The 23,097-nt window shown below is 36.1% G+C and overlaps 2 protein-coding genes across 2 annotated transcripts; both read left to right on the forward strand.

The window, feature by feature from the left end:
- The first annotated feature begins 17,011 nt into the window (after positions 1 to 17,011).
- LOC113280391 lies at positions 17,012 to 17,946 on the forward strand. The gene is made up of 2 exons (XM_026529018.1): positions 17,012 to 17,320; positions 17,428 to 17,946. The coding sequence occupies exons 1-2, from the start codon at positions 17,012 to 17,014 to the stop codon at positions 17,944 to 17,946; spliced, it is 828 nt and encodes a 275-aa protein (XP_026384803.1).
- Positions 17,947 to 18,902: 956 nt separating this feature from the next.
- LOC113280392 (protein ALP1-like) lies at positions 18,903 to 20,427 on the forward strand. The gene is made up of 3 exons (XM_026529020.1): positions 18,903 to 19,202; positions 19,283 to 19,514; positions 19,955 to 20,427. The coding sequence occupies exons 1-3, from the start codon at positions 18,903 to 18,905 to the stop codon at positions 20,425 to 20,427; spliced, it is 1,005 nt and encodes a 334-aa protein (XP_026384805.1).
- The last annotated feature ends 2,670 nt before the right edge of the window (positions 20,428 to 23,097 follow it).

Consider the following 23,097-nt stretch of genomic DNA (forward strand, 5'->3'; position numbering starts at 1 on the left):
AAATTGATTCATTTTTTCCTATTGGTTCAAAAAGAGTTACTAAAATGTAAAAATTTAAAATATGGTTAAAAAAATGACGTGGGGGTCATTGCGAAGGTCTAAATAAGCTTTAAGACCTTCATATTTATTTTGACACCCTTCCTATTTAATAGGACCCACTGTTAGAGATGGATTTAATGTAAATGAGGGCCCAAAATCCTATGTGTCATAAAAAAATAAGACCTTCACCCTCTATTGGAGAAGCTCTAAGCATTTGCACATGCACCATAATAAATTGTTGTATTTAGTGCCTTGGATACAAGTGTTAGTCTGGTATGGGCCTGATCCCTTTAAAGCCCATGTAATAAACTTTTGTTGCACCAAAATTTGGGCATCAGGAGAATAAAAAGAAAACCTATTTTCTTTTGTTGGCAAGAGAAACTCATGTAATAGAGAGAGAAAGGGACGTACCAAAATGGGGCTAGAGTTTTTGAGAGGGGATTAAGAGAAATACCTTATAACCTTATTTAATTGTAGCGGAATCATTTCGTTGTCTTCGCAAGTGGATGTAGATCATCTTGATCGGACCACTATAAATCCATGTGTTATGTGTGCTTGATTTTACTCTGATTTCATTTCCATTTTCAATTCTTAATTGATTGTGCTAGATTGTGCCATTTGTTATAATAAATTGGTATCAGAGCTCCAGGTGGGAGCGATCTAGGATGGCGGCAGAGTATGAGATTGAGAAATTTGATAAAAAGCATGATTTCAATTTATGGAGGCTAAAGATGAGGGATGTTTTGGTACAACAAGTTTGGTGAAAACTTTGAGGGAAAAACGGGTCTAGGAACAACATTGAAGGATGAGGAAAATGATGAACTCATGGAGAACGCACATGGATTTATTTTATTGTGTTTGAGCAATGAGGTCTTGAGAGAAGTGGTGACAGAAATGACTCCGGATGGGCTATGGAACAAATTGGATAAAAGGTGTATGACTAAACCCGTAACTAATCGTTTATATTTTAAGAAGAAATTACATACTCTTAAAATGCATGAAGAAATGTCTATTATAGATCATATTGATGATTATAATAAAATTCTCTTAGATTTTGCAAATATTGACGTCTAAATTGAATATGAAGAACAAGCATTTGGTTTGATTTGTTCCTAACCACCATCTTATGATAATTATATTGATATCCCGTAATTTATGGAAAAACCACAATTTCCATGGAAGACGTTAAAGAGGCTTTGAACTCTAAAGAGTTAAAGAAGGCGGGTATTGATGGTAAATATAATTCGGGAGATGAGTTGCTTGTAAGAGGAACAGGAAACTAAAAGTGTGGATTCGATAGGCGTAGATCAAAGTCAAGGTCTAAATCTAAATCCGTAAATTCTATTGCTTTCATTGTAAGGAACAAGTGAACTTCAAGAAGGATTGTCCAAAAAGGAAGAATGTTGATAAGAATACTAATCAAGGCACCGCAGCAAATATTGAAGTAGAAAGTGATGATGGAACGCTTCTCACGGTTAATACCGAAAGCTCAAAGAATGGGTGGATTCTTGATTTGGGGTGTACTTTTCATATGTGTCCTCATAGAGAGTGGTTTACGACTTATCAAGCTATAAAAGGTGGTAAAGCTCTTATGGGAAACAATGTCACTTGTAAAGTGGTGGGTGTAGGTAAAATTCAAATTAAGATGTATGACGGTATGGTGAACATTTTAACTAAGGTTAGGCATGTTCCGGACGTGAGAACAAATCTGATTTCTTTGGTACACTTGTGCTACTCAGGAAGCTACTTCTAACTCCATCTTTGTTAATTTATTCTTAGGTTGTTTACAATCAGCTGATGTGTTGAGGTAGATTAAACGTTTTGCGGTAGCTCATGCGTGCAAGAACCAAGGAACGAATCAGCTGATTGGAGAATATGAAATGAAGACTCCATTTCTATAGCATTAGCCTCCACTAAGTGTTAGACTATCTAGAAGGAGAAGTGCTTTTGAACATAAAGAGTCCTCTCCATCCTAGTTAGCTCTGGCTATCATGAGACACTATACTTATCGGCATCCTCTCCAACTCACATCTAATCCAATTCTTAAAGTAGATATCTTGCAACAAAAAAAAAAACAAAAAACCATCGAACTTAAACTGAAAACCAATTTCGATTCACGGATTATAAGTTTATTTATGAAAAATTTACCGAAATACCCCTCATCCCGGCTGACTCGTATCGGCTTGATCTCTGCCAATTCAAGTGATATTTCCGTCACCTTTCCGACTCGGAGAAATTAGCTGTTTCGTTATATCGTGGGATGAAAACAGAATTTTCGACGAAATCTCGACCATCTTGGCTAGGATGACTACAGTGATCCGGACCCGATCCTTGATATGTTGGATTTCAAAATTCGCATCCACGTCCAACTTATTAGAAAACTTTCCGGGCACTTACCCGCAAAAAATACGGAGGATCCCGAATAAATCCGCAGAGTCCGTGCCAGATACTCGCCCCTAAGTTATAGGATCAAGAATTTTTGCCCCAAAATTATTGGCCCATTTACTTTGTTTGCAAAATCTAAACAAGAAGCATGTTTTGGAGCCCACTACGAGTGTATGAAAAGAACCATAATATTGGGCATACCAAAATCTTCCAAGGCATACTGAATGAAGACAAAAAAGGTTGTGAAATAGCAAAATCAGATAACCCCTTAACCCAAAATTTTTTAATGGCAAATCTTCCCTTTACGTATTAGTGTTAATAATCTTGATTAATGATTAAATATTTTGTTTAGTGATTAAAATAATTTTCAGAATTATAAGAGTTGTTTAGATGAAAAATTTGAGGAAAAAAAATCAAAGTTTTGGTTTGGTTAAGAAGGAGAGAAAGAGAAGGAGAAAGTGAGAAAATTCTAATTCTTGATTCAATGGAGGATGAGGAGGGTCATATATCATCTAAAAAACCTAGGAAAATAAACATCAACTACACCAATGATTCCCAAATGGCTGATTTCTTAGATTATGAGAATGATTTTACACCCACTCAAACTCAAGCTCAAATTCAAGCACAAACTCAAGATGATGGTTTTTATGAGCCAAATCCTGATGATGAAGACATTGATGAGGAACCCAATGCTTCTAATACACATGTACACTTATATCCTATACTTAATCTCACTTTTATAGCTCTCAATTATCAAAAGTTAGGTTTTTTGAATCATGGTTCGGCGAAACAGGTTGAGGTTCGGCTCACATCTATGAGCCGTATCTACCAATTGATGAACGGTTCGGCTTACTGAATCTGTTTACTGCATGCGCCGAACCTATAATTTCCAATTCCTACCCTTTTGCTAGACACTAGTTCGGCTTATATGAAAGTTTCATAGTAAGCCGAACAACATCCTGAATAGCCCGGAATAGAATCATTACTAATTCGGCTTACATATCCAAAATCGTATGTGCCGAACATAATTTTTAATTTCTGGGTTGAAATATTGTTACTGGTTCGGCACATATGGAGAATATCGTATCAGCCGAAACCTCTTATGTTCAAGGTTCGGCACATAATATGATTATCGTCTGAGCCGAACATGAATTTGTTAATTTTTGGGTTAAAATATTGTTCGTGGTTCGGCACATATTGAGGATATCGTATAAGCCGAAACCTGTAAATGTTTATAGTTCGGCACATAAGGTGATTATCGAATGCGCCGAACCTGAAGGACAAATGATTCGGCGCGTAACTAACATTAGAGGATAAGCCGAACTCTATAAATTCGCGCATAACTGTTAAGCTATTCATTAAAACATGAAATTGAAGGTGTCCATAACCCAATCCCAGCACCATTAAAAACAAAGTTCAGGAACTAAAGCAAAGGTGTTTGCAACACCATAAAAGTGTACTTAAAACTTAAGAAAAATACCATAAAAGTGTACCATAAAAGTGTACATAAAAGGGCATTTAACCACGACCCTCTTCTTAGTTGCACGACCACCTCTTCTTCCACCTTGGTCTTCATCTTCCGACGCATCATTACCGGGTTGGACGGTAGCACCACCTTGGCTTGTACCTTCACCAACTTGTCGAGACCTCTTAGTGGTAGGCCTTTGTTCGGGTTCCTCGGGTCCTTGTCCTTTGTTGATGATTGCATCCCACTTGTTGATGAGGTATTTTTGTTCTTCCACGGTCATTGGTGTTTTGCAACCAAGTTTGGCCTTCATTTTTTTCAACATCTCCCTACCCGCGGCAACCTATTTTTTCATTTGTCAACAACTTATAACCATGAGGTTGAAGACATTTTTACCATAACTAATATATGAAAATAGTATAAAGTGAAGTCATTCTTACCATAATCTTGAAAGCCTTGACTACATCTTCGGAAGTAGACTTGTTGGTTATCTTGATTGGCCTCGCCTTCCCCTTATCAGCTATCTTTTGCCTTTTCTTATTGATAATGAAGGGATGAGAAATTTGGTTATACCAATCCATATAGCCCGGATCCTCTTCACATGGATCATCAAGTAAAGGTATTAACTTGGATGCATCTAATGTGTGATTGTCTAAATTATTCTAAAACTCAACGGTGGGATCAGGATCATACTTTGGTTCCCAAGATGAAGTGGTGCTTTTAGTTCCCTTATCACTCTTTGGTAACAACCTGAATTTCTCGTCAAACAAAGGAACCTTTTGGACGCATCATAATTGACGGAGTACTCGCCTAGGATCGTATATAACATAACCACCGGGATACCACAATGGCCCATGATACATACCTACCGGCATATCCTCATCTTCAACAACTTCATCTTCTTCATCTTCCTTCTCATATGGTTGAAAAGTGACATCATCAACACCAAGACGGTCTAACGTCTCTCTCAAACTTGCCACCAACTTCTTTTTGTTCCTTTTCTTAGAGTCCTCGTACGCGTACCGTGCTGCAGTTGGCTCAGTATCAACATAATTGACATCTTTCTCAAATACTTTGGCCAAGTTCAAAATTGGGAAATGGTCATATATCCACACCTAGGGCTGCACATAACCGACTCGACCCGCCGACCCAACCCACACCCGTCGAAAAATACCCGTACCCGAACCGACCCACCTAGGTATGGGTCGACTATGGGTGAGGCACGTGAAAACCCACCGTATGTTGGGTCGGTTGCGGGTAGGAACTTCCTTCACCCGACCCGACCCACCAACCCGCCCAATATTCCCTAGCATGCTACCCCTTAGATTTTCTATCCTAGAATGAATCTCAGCCATTGGATTGAAAAAATAAAATACCTAACCCTAACTAAGCATCACACTCGCATTTTTCATCAAAATTAGGACTAATTAAGACCTACCAACATCACCGTTTGTTCTTCAAACTCCATGAAAATTAGGGTTTGATCAATCCTTTTGTTTCACAAATATGAATTAAGCCCGTAATTAGTTGTGTATCTTGGATGCTTATAAGATCGTTTTTTATTCTGGATAAAGAAATTTTGATGTTTTGTTCTGCTGTGATGAAGTTACAACTTCTATTGGGATGAAAAGTGAAAATCAATGATATGATGATTGGACAGAGTCAACATTTCTGTCTATATGAATTTGGCTAAAAAACAAAAGGGGGTTGATGCATGTGTGCCCTTATTAACAACCAAAATAGAATCACTGGAAAAACACTTAAACACACATGATACTGAAGAGAGATAATGCGAAGGTATTAGATTGTCATGAATTTATCCAATGGAATAACCACCAAATCAAACGGAAGAGCGACAAGAGCATGCAGTAAAAGGGTAGAGATGGTGAGAGTAAAAGAACGTATATGATTTTGATGATCTTTTATCTTTAGGAATCGAGAGATTTTGATGATCTTTAGTCTTTCTGATAGATAAATCTAGGGATTCATTTGAAATTGATTTCAATTTCCTGCAAGATATAAAATATGACGGGTAACCCACCACCCGACCCGACCCAACCCGCCTTATTATGGGTCGGGTGAAAAGCGACCCATTATTATGGTGGGTCGGTTGCGGGTGAAAAGTTCAATTACCCACCAGCAGTGGGTCGGGTGGTGGGTGAGGCCAAACCCGACCCAACCCGATCCATGTGCAGCCCTAGATTTATCAAACCTTAACTTGCACTCTGAGTACCAAGGTTCTAATCAAGTGACAGTAGGAAATGGATCAGGTTTGCATATTACCCATGTTGGCTCTTCTATTTTTCATAATGACAATGTTAAATTCAGCATTTCTAATGTGCTTCATGTTCCATCCATTGCCAAGAATCTGATTTATGTCCTATAGTTTATTAAAGAAAACAATTGTTATTTTCAATTGTTATTTTGATAATTTTTTTTATTAAGGATCTGGTTTCCAACAAAGTCCTTCTTACTGGTCCTGTTAAAGATGGCTTATACCACATGGAGTTTACATCTGCACAACTTAAGAAAGCCTTTTCATCTGGATTGTCTTCTTCAAGAACTTGGCATAATAAACTTGGTCATCCAGCCTACAAGACTCTCAAGCATGTGCTTTCTTCAGTCAATGAGGTTATTGATTCTTATTTATCTTCTACACTTTGTGAATCTTGTCAGTCTGCTAAGAGTCATGCTCTTCCTTATCCATCTTCTTCAACAATTAGTGTAGCTACACTTTGTGAATCTTGTCAGTCTGCTAAGAGTCATGCTCTTCCTTATCCATCTTCTTCAACAATTAGTGTAGCTGGTCCTTTAGATTTGATTTACTCAGATGTGTGGGTCTCTCCATTATGTTCTTTGAATGGTTACAAATACTATGTGTTTTTCATTGATTCATCATTTAGCGGATTTACATGGTTGTATCCACTTACTTATAAATCTGAAGCTCTTCCAACTTTTATTAAATTCAAAAATTTTGTTGAGAACCAACTTTCTAGAAAGATTAAATTTGTTCAATCAGATTGGGGAGGTGAATATACAAATGTTTCTACCTATCTTGAATCATGTGGAATAGGCCATGGAGTTTCTTGTCCACATGCTCATGCTCAGAATGGCTTAGCTGAAAGAAAACACATACATATTCTTGAAACTGGTCTGGATTTACTTTCTCATGTATCTTTACCTATATCCTTCTGGTCATATGCCTTTGAAACTGCCAATTTCTTGATAAACAGACTACCTACACCCAAACTTAATCAATTGTCTCCATTGGAATGTTTGTTTCATCTCAAACCAGACTATTTTTTCTTACATACTTTTGAATGTGCATGTTACCCTTATTTAAGGAACTTCAATCAACACAAATTAGAGCCCAGATCAGTCCAATGCATCTTTTTAGAATACAGCCATCTGCATGAAGGGTATATATGTTTCAATCCTAACACAAACAAACTTATCATCTCTAGAGATGTTAGGTTTGATGAAAAAAAGTTTCCATATGCTTCCATGTTCACTTCTGAGCCAACTGAAGTTGCACTGCCAACTATGTCTGTTACTTCATCACCAGAACTTTATTTGTCAGATGCTGCTAACTTATCTGTTGAGTCACCTAAGGACACTGTTTCATCCTCTACTTCTACAAATCCTTCTATATTTGCACCAGAAATTCCTGCAGTTATTAATGAACATCCAATGCACACTAGAGATAAAATGGGAATTGTCAAACCCAATGTAAGAATTTATACATCTGAAGTTCAAAGAGTGTGTTAAGATATAAGTGTTCCTACATGCTACACTAAAGCTTGCAAGGATCCAAACTGGAGAGCGCGATGGATGAAGAAATAAATGCTCTCATACAAAATGGAACATGGAAATTAGTTTTGGGTTATTTGGTTTTTGGTACTCAGGTTTTGACCAAAACCTGGGTTTGGTCTAACATTTGTCCAGCCTTTGTGTTTGGTCTAAAGACCAACGTTGACCCACGTTGACTCAGTTAGACCATGACGTGTCAGTTATTTTGTTAAATAAATCGGAAATTACAAAAGGAAATTAAACTTTAGTAATAATTACTCTTGATGTCCTAACAGGCACGTGTATCTCTGTGGTCCAAATCGAGTCGTACCGGTCCGAAGGAACGGTCTTATATTGTTTTTCACGAACTCTAGCTCTTTATCTCTGTAGATGTTTGTCTCTGCTACTACCACCTCTCTACTTTCTTTCTTCTCCACTGTAATTTTTTCTTTCTTTTTTTGAAACCCATCACATAAACGTATCAAGCAATTCCGTCGAGTGATTAAGAACACCATTGTTGCTGAGAGGGTTTGATTTTGGAGGTTTTGATGAGATAAGAAGCGAAACAGAGGTTATGTAATGGTTGTTGCAGATATGATTAGGGTACAGTTATGGTACAATTGGTTTTCAATTATGGTTTTGATTCTTATTTGGTTTTCAATTTGTGTTCAGTTAGGGTTAGGGCTGCACAACGGGTAGGGTGGGTAGGATATGGCCTATACTCGCCACCCTACCCGTTTACTGGCGGTTAAGAAAATCTTTACCCGCCACCCGCCACCCTACCCGTTTACTGGCGGTTAAGAAAATCTTTACCCGCCACCCTACCCGCCAAATAGAGTAGGGTAGGATAAGTTAAAAAACTGGCGGGTAGGGTAGGGTTGGCGGATATGGGTAGGGTATGTGCACCACTAGTTAGGGTTTTGATTCTTTTGTTAAGGCTTCACTCAATTTTCTCAAATTGTGTTTCTGCTGAATCTTGTTGTTGTGATTTTTGAATTGGTTTGTTAGAGTCATACTCAATTTTCCCAAATTGTATTGAATATTAATTATTAACTGCAATTAGAGATGCTCAAGGGTTCTCGAACTAGGTTTGTGTGGTGCTGTTTGATGGGGATGAATTAGAATTCATATACAGAGAAGAAGAGAGAATAAATAAGGTTTGCTACTGCGGTTTTATGAAGTTTAAAGGATGACAAGAAGAAATTAAGGGTTCACCGGACTATGAAGAATGGGTTTGTGTGTATAAATTTAGTAAGTGTGCGGGGAAGGAGATGAAACAAAAGTTTGAAGAATGCATGTAGGTCACTTACTCTAACACATGTTCATACCCAGCAAGTGTTTGATAAAACGCCTGAACCACCAGTAGCCATGTATTGTTGAGTTTGAGCAAAGGGGTTTTAGAAGCCAAACAACCACGATCCAGTGGATGAGTTTTAGGCTGATTTGGTGGTCTGAGTCTTGGGTGATTCTAGATTAGAATATGAAGGAGTGTCTGAGTTTGATTTGCTAGACGAATTGGTACCAGTTTATGGGGTTGCAGTGGAGGGAAGTGAAGGGAAATGTTTGTTGCTACTGCCATAGATGGTTGTTAATGAGTTAAGGCCGAGAACAGATAAGAAGATGGAGCCTCTACCACTAAAGCTGGAAAGAACAAGTGGTGTTTCTGAATTGTGACTCTTGCAGGTGGAGAGTTAGGTTGAAGCTGTTTTTGCGATGATAATAGATGGGTTCTGAAGGAGTTAAATGGGTTGTTGCAAGAGAGAGAATGGTGCAGAGGCTAGGGCTGAAACTCTGGTTCTTCTATTTAGGGGTGGGAAGAACACGAGCAATTAGGTATTTTTTTGGGCACATGATATTTTGATCCAGTCACGTGCTAACGGCACTTTCACGGTGTTAAGTAATTATGTTTTGTTTAAATTTAAAATTATTATTTAACAGAAGTCAAAATATTTATCGGGTCAACTAAGGTCAACGTTGGTTTTTAGACCAAACGCAAAGGCCGGACAAATGTTAGATCAAACCCAAATTTTGGTCAAAAACTAAGTACCAAAAATCAAATAATCCATTAGTTTTTCCTGCGATGGATGAAGAAATTAGAGATAAGAGAGGAGAAGATGGGTCCATTGAAAGGTACAAGGCAAGACTAGTTGCCAAATGTTATAATCAGGTGGAAGGCATTGATTATCAAGACACATTCAGCCCTGTGGTTAAGTCAACAATAGTAAGAATCATTCTATCTATTTCTCTTCACAAGAACTGGCAAATTAGGCAGTTGGATGTCAAAAATGCTTTTTTGTATGGTAATTTATCTGAAAATGTTTATATGGTTCAACCACCTGGCTATGCTGACAAAGTATTTCCTCATCATGTGTGTCAGCTCAAAAGGTCACTCTATGGGATAAAACAAGCTCCTAGAGCTTGGTTTGAGAGATTAAGTACTTTTCTCTTCTCAAATGGTTTCCTCCATGACAAATACATCTCTCTTTTTCAGGGTCACATCTATTTTAGCTCTTTATATATTGATATATGTTGATGACATTTTAGTGACAGGAAGTGATCCTCTGCTATAGAGTCCCTAATTGTTGCTTTGAGCAAAGAATTTTCCATCAAGGACTTGGGAGAATTGTATTTCTTTCTAGGCATTCAATCTATCAAGATTAATTCAGGTGTGTTATTATCTCAACAAAAATATATCACTAATTTGTTAACCAAAACAAAAATGACCAATGTAAAGAGCTCTGCAACACCTTTTCATGCTTCCACCACTGTTGATTCTACTCTATTTGAAGATCACGTTCTCTATAGAAGCATAGTTGGTGCTCTTCAATATGCCACTATCACTAGACCAGATATATCTATTTTGTCAACAAAGCTTGTCAGAAAATGCATCCTTCCATGAAAGATTGGCCAGCTGTGAAGAGGATTTTACGCTATCTAGTTGGCACTATTTCTCATGGTTTGCAGTTCAGAAGAGCACTAGTGGATCTATTTGGTACTCAGATGTTGATCGTCCAGGGGATCTTACTGACAGAAGATCCACTAGTGGCTTAGCAATCTTTTTAGGACCTAATCTGATTTCTTGGTGTTCTAGAAAACAGAAAACTGATTCCAGATCCAGTACCGAGGTAGAATATCGTGCCTTAGCTAATGCAACTTCTGAACTTATATGGCTTCAATCTCTTCTAGGTAAGTTGCATTTTCTTTCTCCAAGAGTGCATGTGCTGTGGTGTGATAATATGGGAGCAACATATCTGACAGCAAATCTCATATTTCACAACAGAATGAAGCACATTGAAATAACTTTTCATTTTGTTAGAGAATTAGTTGCTTCCAAATCTCTGGTTGTACGCTTCTTATCTACATAGGATCAATTGGCATATATATTCACCAAAGGGCTCTCTAGAACACGCTTCTCTAATCTGAGACTCAAGCTCAGTGTCTATGCCCCTACATAGGTTCTGATCTTGGGGGGGGGGGGGGGTAGGAAAAAGAAATTCCAAGCATGTAAACTGTATGTGTGACTGGTCAGTGTGTGAAATGTGTGTGTGTAACTGTCAGGTGTCAGTTTGTAGTTGGTGTGTGACAGGCTGTGTTGGATTGGTTACCTGCTTAACCAGTCATTCATTCAGGTGCTTATATTGTGTGAATTCCTAGAGAGTATGTAAGATACAATCAATTGAATAGAAATCAGAATTATCTTTAACTTGTGGAGATTGTCTAACGACATTTACTCTCTCAACACCTTGGTACTCCAAAATAACTTGTTATCAATCGATGATCAGCAGGATAATTTTCCCATCTTCAGCAACTTACTTGACTTACTCCCAACCCAAATAATGATTATGTCCAACAAGAAGACAACTTTGGTCATGAATTTTTTTCATCCCTCGAGGCTGATTTATAAGTAAGCAATGATGCGCCGACGATGATTCCAGACCTTGGAAAAGATAATTTTTCTCTAATCTCCCAATATAACCATGTGATGCAAGTCATGAACAACATAAATTTTTGTCTTGGTTTATAACCCTCAACATTGGAGCTTTTTTCACAGTAACCGATAAGATGGGCAAAGCAAACATAGGCTCTGGGGTCAAGCCCAATGTAGTTCTTGTTACATTCAATAAAGTACTACTGCTTAAATGCTTTACGACTGTTATACTATGTTCACCGTTTACATGCCATATCTAATCCTTTAAAATCCTAAGCCATGCGAGGCCATGTGGTGGGAATATCTCCCTCCTCATTTGATGGTAACCTTCACCCACTCATAATTTTGCTTCATTTTTCTCAAAGGAGAGAAAAATAAGGCTTTTCCTCATAAAATAAAGAAATATTTTTATTTTTATTATATCCCAAAAAAGAAAAAAAAACGGAAAAACCTAAGAAGCAACCCTAGGTTATCATGATTGATTCTGCTCTTACATCTTCTTCTTTTTCCTCTATTTGTGAATCTCACATATATCCATCATGAACAACATCAACTAATGTTCCAGTGAACGGGAATATCTTTAATCCCTTTGATTAGGGTTTCGTTGTCATCAACATCTCTATTTTGATTTTGATTACGTTATTAGGGTTCACTATTTTATTAGGGCTACTTAGATATAAATAGTTTTGTGCCACTAAGTTAGAGATTGGATTAATCTTCAAGGTAAACTCTAATCAATTTTTAGTGTTCAGTTTTACTGTTTTCTTTTTCAACTCGACCCCTTACTTGAAAGTGATTTATGTCATTGATACTGGATTGATACAGATCACAGTGCCCAGATTCAGAGCAAAACTAATCTATTTTATATATTCTACTAGGTTATGGTTACTTCCTTTTTGAATTCTTTGATATGGGTATGTTCGATTTTTCGCTTAATCATGATATATGTTGTTATTTTATTTTTGGGTTCTCTGAAATAGTTTCTCCTGCCTCTCTATCTTCTGTCCCTCCCGTTTCTTCTTTGTTAATAGCTTATTTTTCTCAACTTAATAAAAAAAAATTGTATTGTTTTGATCTATTCTGCAGGTATGATTCATTGAAACGGATACACAACAAAATCTCATTCTTTTGGTAAAGTCAAACCATATTCTTCATTAATCCCTTTCTTATTCATTATTTATATATTTTAGTTCAACCGATGATTTTGTTATAAATATTGTTTGTTTGGTTAAATTTTGCAGGTGCGATTTGTTTGGTTTGTTTGTTTAGGAAGGACAGCAGGCACAATACAGGTATACATACATAATTTCAAATATGAGAACAGCAGGCAAAGCCTGATATTTGGGCTTCAAATATCTCTAATTTTAAGTTTTTAAGAATAATTTTAAGTTTTTAAGATTGTGAACTTGGCGCATAGCAATTATTGAAAATGAAGATAGTAGTAAAGAAAATGGAGCCATGGGAGGACATTTCTTGAGGGTTTGTCACCTCTATTTTTATGTAATTGTTTTGAAGGGTTGTCAGCAGTTCTTGAGTCAAGGAATGGAGCCATGGGAGACAGTAGTTGTCAGGGTATTGTCAGGCGGGGTTGTTTCTATCGTCACGGGGTTGTTGCCATGTGTTCAAGAAACAGAAAATGATTGCTTCTCAAGGTGTTCCACTTGATAGTTGGGGCATTGTCAATTAGCCTTCTCCATTTCCCGTCGGAGCACTTCCGAGCTAATTTGATGTGAAGTCTAAACTCTAGAGAGAGAAACAAAGAATGCAGGTAATAACATATGAAAAACCTAATCTTTTGTTTATTTGATATGTTCACATTGAAGTTAGGGATCTTTTTAGTGTATCTAAGTAAATTAGTAAACATAAAAAAAAGTTTAACTTTGAGCCTCAAAGAAAGTACATTTATGCAAAAAAAAAAGAGAGGTTATACAGCTCTAGTTGATTAATAATCTTTTACTAACCAAATCTTTTGATAATGTAGGACTGTATATACATTATGGAGTCAATATATACATTATCACCATTTTGGATGTCTGTAAATATTTTCTTACACTGTTGAATTCTTTGGTAGATGCACATCCTATAAAATCCAGTGCATGTAATTGTGACGAGTAGGTCGTAAACGCTATGGTTTTGGAGATCAAAGCAGGTTTTCTTTTAAAATTCTTCGATAATTCACAGTTGAACTCTGACATTTGGATTGATGCGGGAACATATATATATATATATATTAACATCGAACTAAAATTCACAGTTGAACTCTGACATTTGGATTGATGCGGGAACATTAACGTTACTATTCTTTTGCAGTTCTTTTTGCAGTGCTCTTGGTTAAGAAACGAGACGAAAAATCAGGTAACCAGTGGCGGAACTAGACTTTGATTATGGGGAGGACTTGACTCTTTTCTTGGGCTGGCTTAAGGGTAAAATTTACAAACATATAATGGCCCAACTCAAAAAGGGCTATGAAAAAAATGTCTTTTTGCAATCTTGGGGCTGGCTTGAGCAAGCCCTAGTCCAAGGGTAGTTCCGCCCCTGCAGGTAACAATAAGCAAAAAATCATCATCATCACCATGATGCATTTCCAATTTTTCATGATAGCAATATCACCATCTTATTTCTCAGTGCTTCCATATTGCAATCCATTGACTGTTCTGCTCAACATTATATATCTCTAACCTTTTTCATTTTATTTGTTGTATGTTTTTTTTTTCTTATTTATCCGTAATTTGGGTTTGTATATCAGAACTCTTTCTTTCATCTAAACCTGTTACAACCATATGATAAAAAGGAAAAAATGACACTAAAGAGATGTGTCGGTTCATTTTTAAGTGACGGTACTGTTTATATTTTTGTTGGCCATAAATTTTGCAAAGGTTAATTTTGCAGATGTTACCTACTGGTGATAGCCATTATCCGTCCAAAATTTTAAATGCAAAGTTTGCAAGTTCCAATTGAACCATATAGCAATTGACATGTTTGGCAGAAAATGTGTTAATGTTAAGTACTCGCTACATTTAGTCAGTTTTTCTTGGCAATATTTAATTTCGCAGGTCTATATTGTTAATTGGACAGGTCTGTTCGTAATCATGGTTACTAGGATACCTAAAAGTCAGATGTTCGAGCATCCTTCAAATCCTGGAAGATCCAAAAAACGGGGAAGAACCTATACAGATTCTGTTGTAATATCGGTAAAACTTAAAAGCACTCATGACTTATGTCTTGGTAGAGATCAAATTGGCTGGGCCAAGATAATATCGGAACAAGGTGTGGAGTGACTGAGTGCTTCTAACTCATTTATGTTTTGTTTCACGGAATAAAATAGGGTCAGTGTTCCCTATGTAGTGACTCATTTGTATTTAATAACGTAGAAGTCGCAGTATTCACTCATTTGTATGTAATAACGTAGAAGTCGCAGTATTCACGGATATTTATAGAAAATGGAAGTCGCAGTAATCTAACTCATTTTGTATTGTTTTGTTTATTTGTTTTTTTCTCCTAGGTTGTTGCATTTTTGTGTGTTTGAGACTTTTATTTAGGTTAACACTCTAGCTTTTTATAGCCATTTGTTTAGTTTAGCTTCAAACTAATAATGGCAAGGATACTATCACAAGAGAAGCATGTACATCGTGTTCCTGTTTTTGGCTTATACAAATTTGCTCCATCATTTCAGCTGTAGAATTATCTTACTGCATCAATTAGATCCTAACTAACACTACAACAGACAGGTTGGCCGCAACTATGTACTTGGTACTCCCAAAATAATCTTAAGCATGCATCGGGATCGGGCGAGGCGTAGCCGGATCAAACATGCATCGGGACGGGGCGAGGCGAAGCCGAGACACACCAAATAAAATATCATAAACATGCATCGGGACGGGGCGAGGCGAAGCCGATCCAAGCATGCATCGGGATGGGGCGAGGCGAAGCTTTCCAAGCATGCATTGGGATGGGGCGAGGTGAAGCTGAGCCAAGCATGCATTGGGGCGGGGCGAGGCGAATCCGAGCTTTACCAAATCTAAAATATGGTTAAACGAAACGTCCGGGCACAAAATCTAGTGAGCAGTTGAATGATAGATGTTATTAACATTTTGTGCAGCGTTATACTATACATATGTCATAGTCATGAAAAGATAATTATTAACGGAACATTAAAACTAAGTGTGCATCCATTTTAATTATCCCATATAAAAAGTAGACAAGAAAATTTTGAATTATGAATATTCCTAAACGTTGAAGCCAACCTTTGTAGTCTAATGCGCATTTGGAGATCAAGTACTAAAACCTGAGACGTTGGAGTAAAATATAAATGTAAAAGTTCGGTCATATTTTTCTAAGTGAAAAATAGGTTTAATTTCTAACGTTAGACTACATGTTGCTATTAAAGAAGATTCGGAGTTCAAGATGCCGTGTTACCAACTAACCAGCATGATTATCTTTCCGGCTTCAGCTTACTCCTACAATACGAAGACGACTTGGGTGAATTTGCAGAGTTACTGGAAGCAGCATTAGAAGCAAGTAATTGATGATGAACCAATGATGAGATACTGTTGCTTATCAAGACAATTTTGAAGCCATTGGAGACTACACGTAACTAAACGATCGAAGATATTACAATCGTTATCAAACTATTCAACAGTTGTAATAGAAAACATGTACGATCGAAGATACTACAATCGTAAGCCATTGGAGACTACACGGAACTGATTTGTAGCCCTTTTTCTTTTCTTTTTTGTTATGAGTGGCCCTAAGATCCAAAATAATATTAGTTTACTAAATTAACCTTTTGGCCCTGTTTGGTAATGATTATAATAAGTGATTATGAGCTCATAATCAATTCTGTGAGCTATAATCCATTCTTAGGGTGTTTGGTAACAATTATATTAATCAGTTATTTTAATCATAATTTAAAAAACCAATTATTTTTATAAACAACTAAAACTTATTTTTAGGAATTAAAATAATTGATTCTCAGTTTTATAAACAAAAACACGGGTTTTTTTTTTTTTTTCTTTTCGTTAAAAACAACTGAGAGACAGAGAGAGGGGAACGAGAGAAGCAAAAAAAATGGGGGAAGAAATACCTAGATCTGGTTTCTCTCCTGTCTGATTTCATCCATAGTTATATGTTCGTTCACCTTCAGTAGTACTCTCCATGTTATCTGTTCATCTCCCATTTTTTTGATCTGGTTTCTCTCCTGACGATTAATCTCGATCTTCTCTCATTTCCTTGATTCATCTTCCTCAAAATCTGAAGAACTTCTTATCAAAAATCATAATCAGGTATGTTTTCTTTAGTGGGTTATCAATTTTTTCTTTGTTAATTTAGTGTTTTGCTCTGATCTTGTTTGTGAAATTGCCCCACTAGTATTTACTAACATTTTCTTAAAAATTGGGTTCATTAGAATGTCGACTGAGACTGCCAAATGGTGTAATAGTTTGGAAAAAAGCCTATGTGAACTTTTGATAGTTCAAATACTTGGTGGTAAGAAGCCTAAATCATTTGTGAAAGAAGCTTGGATTGAAGTAAAAGATGAATTCAACAAGAAAAATGGACAGAATTTTACTATGGATCAGATTAAGAATAGGTATAATTTGTTCAGGGTTAGACCCAATGACATGAAGAAGCTCATGTCCCTTAGTGGCTTTGAATGGGATTCAGAAGATAAAAAGATTATAGTTGACGACGAAGGAGTGTGGGATGCATATCTTGGGGTAAATTTAATTGACATCACCCTCTTTGTTGTTATTGTAGGTTGTATTTTGATTTGTGAATTATTGTGGGCAGTAGTCAGTAGATAATTTGTACTGTTTTGACCTAGGAATACCCGGATAAAAAAAAGTATAAGACAAATGGTTTCCCTATCTATGAAGAGTTATGTACCATTTTTGGCGGTTCAACTGCAACTGGTTCTAATGCATATGCTTCGGCTCAGAGCGTAGATGATGATACTCCAGTTAAGTCCTCGAGGCAGGGGTCGTCCGTTGTTGGGGTGGAAGAAGTAAGTGAAAGCTCAACTGAGAAAGATAATGAAAGAGGAAAGCGAAAAGCTCCAGCAACAATTGGTTATGGTCAAACTAAGCGAGCTACAAGTACTGCTGGTCTGAGTGAAGCTTTGTTTGCTATTGCTGATGCCACAAAAGCTAAACATGTTATTGATTTGGATAAGGACCTTTTTTCAATTCCAAATTTTACAAAGTATTTGCAATCTCTTGATGGCGTGAGTGTTCGAAGTTTAATGGGGGCGTTAGAGAAGTTTCAAGATGCTGGATGGAGACAAGTTTTTATGTCACTAGATCCTAATAATCAGAAGGAATGGTTGAAGAGTCTCGGGTCTTAGAGTTTATGAGAGGTTTTAGAGTACTAGGCTAATGTTTATGTCATTTGAACCTTTGTTGTCGTTTCATTTTATGATTAGAACTGGATGTTTTTGTTTGTTTTGAGAATGTTAAAGACATGAATGCTATAAGTAACTAGTAGGTTTACTGATTAATAGTTAATAGATTTGGTTTTGTTATGAATTTGGTTTTTAATTTGTCTTACTTGTTCTTACTTTACTAATGTAGCATATTTTACTGTGTCTCTCTCTCTTGTTCTTACTTGTTTTATTTGTTTTTCAGGAAATGGCCTACAAATAATAAGCATTTAAACAACAGCATTGATTAGAGTTTTTGACGGGTCGTTGCAGGTTGTCATATTCCGAATTCAGTTAAATGGCCAAAGAAGTTACCATCCAGGTTATCAATTAGTTCTTGAATCTGGGTTTTAGTCGTTGAAGGAAAAGGTAAGATCTTTGAGCTTCTTTGTTAGTTTTTTTTTTGAATGCTTCGAAGGTGTTCGATTTTAGGATATTTCAGTTAATGGCTTAAGGTTATGAGTTGCACTTAAAAAGTGATATTTTAAGTGGGGTTTCTCTGTTAAATTCAGCTACTATGCTAAAATGAAACGTGATTATCTTTTAAAAGTAGAAACTTGTGTTTTTGTACTTGTTTTAGAGAACATGTGTAGTGGGTCAGAAAATGTAATATCAACTAAAATGTCTCCAACTCTCTCTTCATCAATTGTATAGGATATATGTGAATTTAATTTTTGTTAATAATTTTTTGTATATATTAGGGTATGGACTCCGAAGAAGAGCTTGAAGAACGCACCTTATTACTTGTGGTTGCAGCAGTTATCGAAAACGTTAAGGGTCGCATATGTAAGGAACCTTGTAGAACTTCTATACTTACGGGACATCAACACATGCAAGAGATTTTGCACGGACATCCCCGCAGATGTTATGAGCAGTATCGCATGGAGAAGTTTGTTTTCTTAAGGTTGACTCACATTTTAAGAGAAAGAAAACTTTTACGTGACGGTCGATGGGTCACCATAGAAGAGCAATTGGCGATTTTCCTTCTCACGATTGGACATAATGAAGATAATAGAATGTTACAAGAAAGATTTCAACATTCCGGTGAAACTATAAGTAGATACTTCAATGAAGTATTGAGAGCCATCATGGAACTTTCCAAGGAACTTATAAAACCTCCTTCTTTCTCTGAGACTCCAGCTGAAATACTCAACAACTCTAAATATTTCCCATGGTTCAAGGTACGTCAGATGATATCTCTTATAGCTTTGTCTTTTTTTTTTCTTCCCATTTTTAACTTATATCCATAAATATTTTATAGGATTGTATTGGCGCTATAGACGGAACACATATTAAAGTGATTGTACCACTAGCCCAACAAACACCGTACTTCGATAGGAAAGGAAATATATCACAAAACGTGATGGCAATATGTTCGTTTGATTTGAAATTCACATATATCTACGCTGGATGGGAAGGATCGGCAAATGATTCAAGAATTTTATGGGAAGCTTTGAGTAATAGAAGTTTGATGTTTCCTCATGCCCCTGAAGGTTAGTTAATTTTGCTATACATTTTTCTTCATATTCTTTTTGTTATTCAGTTAATTTTGTAAAACACTGATACATATTTGGGGCAGTTTTCTTTATCTCAAGCAACACATATAGGTTTACCATAACACTTCTTGCAAGGCTTTGTTTATCTATCTTTTCTTTCTTCATATTCTTTTTGTTAGGATCCTTGGTTGTTTATTGTAACCTTGCGGCGGTGAAAACCTTACAAAACAACCATATTAAGACTAGTAATAACCTTACAAAACAACCATATTAAGATGAATAAGTGTAACTAGGCTCCCAAACTATACGCTGTCGTTTGTGTACCATGTCTTCTTTCTGACCAGAATGCGTTTCTTTCTTGTGAATTCCCTCTACTTGTATTGTGACTAACGATGTTATTGTTGCTGAATATTCTCCGACATTGTTTACATTTTTAGGAAAGTATTATGTTGTTGATGCTGGATATCCAAACATGCCTGGTTTTCTTGCTCCATATCGGGGAGTTCGTTATCACTTACATGACCGTAGAAGAGGAAGCAATGGAAGGTTCACTGCAAAGGAGTTGTTTAATTTTGGGCATTCTTCATTAAGGAATGCAATCGAGCGAAGCTTTGGAGTTCTTAAATATCACTTTCCAATTTTGATAGATCCTGCCTCATTTCCATACAACACCCAGGTACAAATATTAATAGCAACATGTGCAATTCACAATTTCATTAGGACGGAATCCAAGTCTGATGAACTGTTTGCATATTATGCAAATGAAGAAAATGTCATAGATGTTGATACATCCCCGCCTGATGAACCGGCGTTTAGTGGTATGTACGCACATCAACAAAGAAGAAGTGAAATGAATCACGTGAGAGATGAAATTGCCGATGCCATGTATAGATTTCGATACCGAAACTAGCTAAGATCAAATTGCTAGTGTATTGAAGATATATGATTAAATTTGTGTGTTGTGGTTTATAAAAAACACTAAAATGATAATGATAAACAGGTGTACCAAACAACTTCTCATTTTAATCATTTTTCATTTTTTGATAATTAATTATTCCAAAAAGTTGTTTGTTAAAATTTATTTCAAAACTGATTATGATATACTCATTTTTCAGTTTATGATTATCTATAATCATAAATAGATAATCATAATGATTACCAAACAGGGCCTTTATCCTATTAACTAATTTATTATCCTATATTTGTTTATCGTTTCTAACGACAAATAACCGTTAAAAATAGAACGAACCTCAAGGAAATTTGTTATTCCTTGGAAAGGTACCACAGTCCAACTTTGCAACGAGGTATGTGCGAGTTGGACTCATCCTAACCCAATGAGTTTACAAAACCTGGTCGAGTTAATTTATCCCAATGCTACCCTCCCTAGTCAGCCAGGTTAACTACTCCGGTTAGGTTTAGATTCAAACGGGTCGGGAATTGAGTTTTGACGAATGATGGTTTTAACCCAATTGATACCCTTAGAAGTTCCTTAAATATTTGATTATTGAAGAAATAAACACCAAGTTTCCATGAGAATAGCGGTAAATTGACGATTACTGAATAAGAACCACCACAAAATTATATGACAGGACATACCTAATTTATGTAAACCCACCACCTCCTTACCGTTTGAAAGGATGTGAAGGAGAAAACCAACGAGTGAACCAAAACTCCAGTCTTGTCGTTGCAGATGACTATGAAACTAATTATCTCCATCTGTAACGATTATGGAACTAGCAGAATTCAAATCTAACTCATTCTTCTGAATCCTATCTCAACTGCATATAGTAAACTTCCTTGCTCTACCATGATCACAACATCCATTTTTTTAATTTTCATACTTATACTCATTTCTATCAACAACTTAAATGTCTATCTCATCTCCATTAACATAACTCATCATTAGTTCACTCCATAACATCTCAAGCCATCACCTTCATCACATTTGTAGCTTCATTATCCCTGTAACTCATCATGACCTAAACTAATAATCAAAACTATCAACTGCAGTTTCAAGAACATCAATAATTCTACCAATTGATATACTACATCTCAGTAAAATATCTTTCTAGGTCGAAAATCCATTTACCAAACAGCAGCAGCAACTCAATCTTCTAATTTTTTAAGAAACATAACAATCTCTCCCACTATTTCAACTTAAAATCAGATCCCTCTTTTTAACTCATCAGAGATTCAAATTCATCAACATCTTTTTCTCAATCAGATCCTTCTTAATCAAAACTCTCTCTCTAAATTTTGCAGATAGATCAATATCAAAAAGAAGAACCCTAGTTTCTTATAATTTAGGGAAGAACATAAACTGTAGTTCTCTATGAAATCAAAATAAAACTTCATACTACCATCTCTACTTCAAAATCAGAACAAACCCACTTTAATTCGAACAAACCGTTGAGATTAATAAAAAAGAATCAATCAAAACAGAAACCGTAAATTTGACCTTCGATATACATTTTCTGTGAAGTCTAATTTCGATAACCGATTCAACAACATCACTCTCAGTCAAAACAAGATTAAAATACAGAGATACGAATTAAAATGAAGAATTAAAGAGGTTTTGATGCACTAACCTCTTTTTAAAAAACACGATCTGTATTTAACCCTCTTTCTCTACTATTACGGAGAAAACCAAGTTTTGAAGACGGAAATTGATGCTGGTGGTGACGTAGATGTTGTTGCTTGTGGTGTCGGAGGTGTTGCTGATGGTATTCGTGGAGATCTATCGGTGCTGCTAGCGGTGATGGTGATGGTGGTGGGGAGAAGGAGATTGGAGAAAGAAGAAGAAGAAAAGCTAAAAGGCTATGCTTGGTTTTTTTTAAAGTAACAAAAACTAAATTTGCTTATTATAATTTGACCTGGGGTTTTTGTGCCACTTTTTAATGAAATTGTTTTAATTTATTAAAAATAATATGGCTGAATTTTTTGTACCACAAAATTGGTCACCTAGGTGTTTTATCACTAGTTTTGTAATCAAATATTTCCTAAATAAATTATCAAAAATGCTTATTATCAAAACTAAGTGATATTTCTAACTAATATAAAATCCCTAACTAAATTATCATATTTCTAGAATATACTTAATAAATGAAAATAACTTAATTAATTATAATATATTTTGCTACATTTATTAAAATAAATTAAAGAATAGTAGAAATATGCAAGCATATTTTGTTTCCATGAATACTCCACCAACCTCCACCATTGAATTTAGTGTAAGTGAGATGGACGCTCCATTTAGATCAATCAACAACCTCTGAATGCAGTGGTATAAAAATGTCTTAGATGAACATTTAGAACCAAATCAGAATTCTGTCTGGACATTGAGAATATAAATATTTACAGCTTCAAACAATAGACATACCTGTTGCATGGCCATTTCTTCCCAAAAGACATACCTGTCGGCCATTATAGCAGGCAATTATGCAATTAAGTTTACATTATTCCACTTGAACAAAGCGAAGATCAACACAACTTTTGCGGATACCCTAATATCACCAACTGCAATTGTAAGATATATGTCAGAAACATGAAATTAAATACTCATCGAGTAACAGGAGTTCTA

This window comes from Papaver somniferum, chromosome 5 (assembly GCF_003573695.1).
Source record: "Papaver somniferum cultivar HN1 chromosome 5, ASM357369v1, whole genome shotgun sequence".
Taxonomy (NCBI): Eukaryota; Viridiplantae; Streptophyta; class Magnoliopsida; order Ranunculales; family Papaveraceae; genus Papaver; species Papaver somniferum.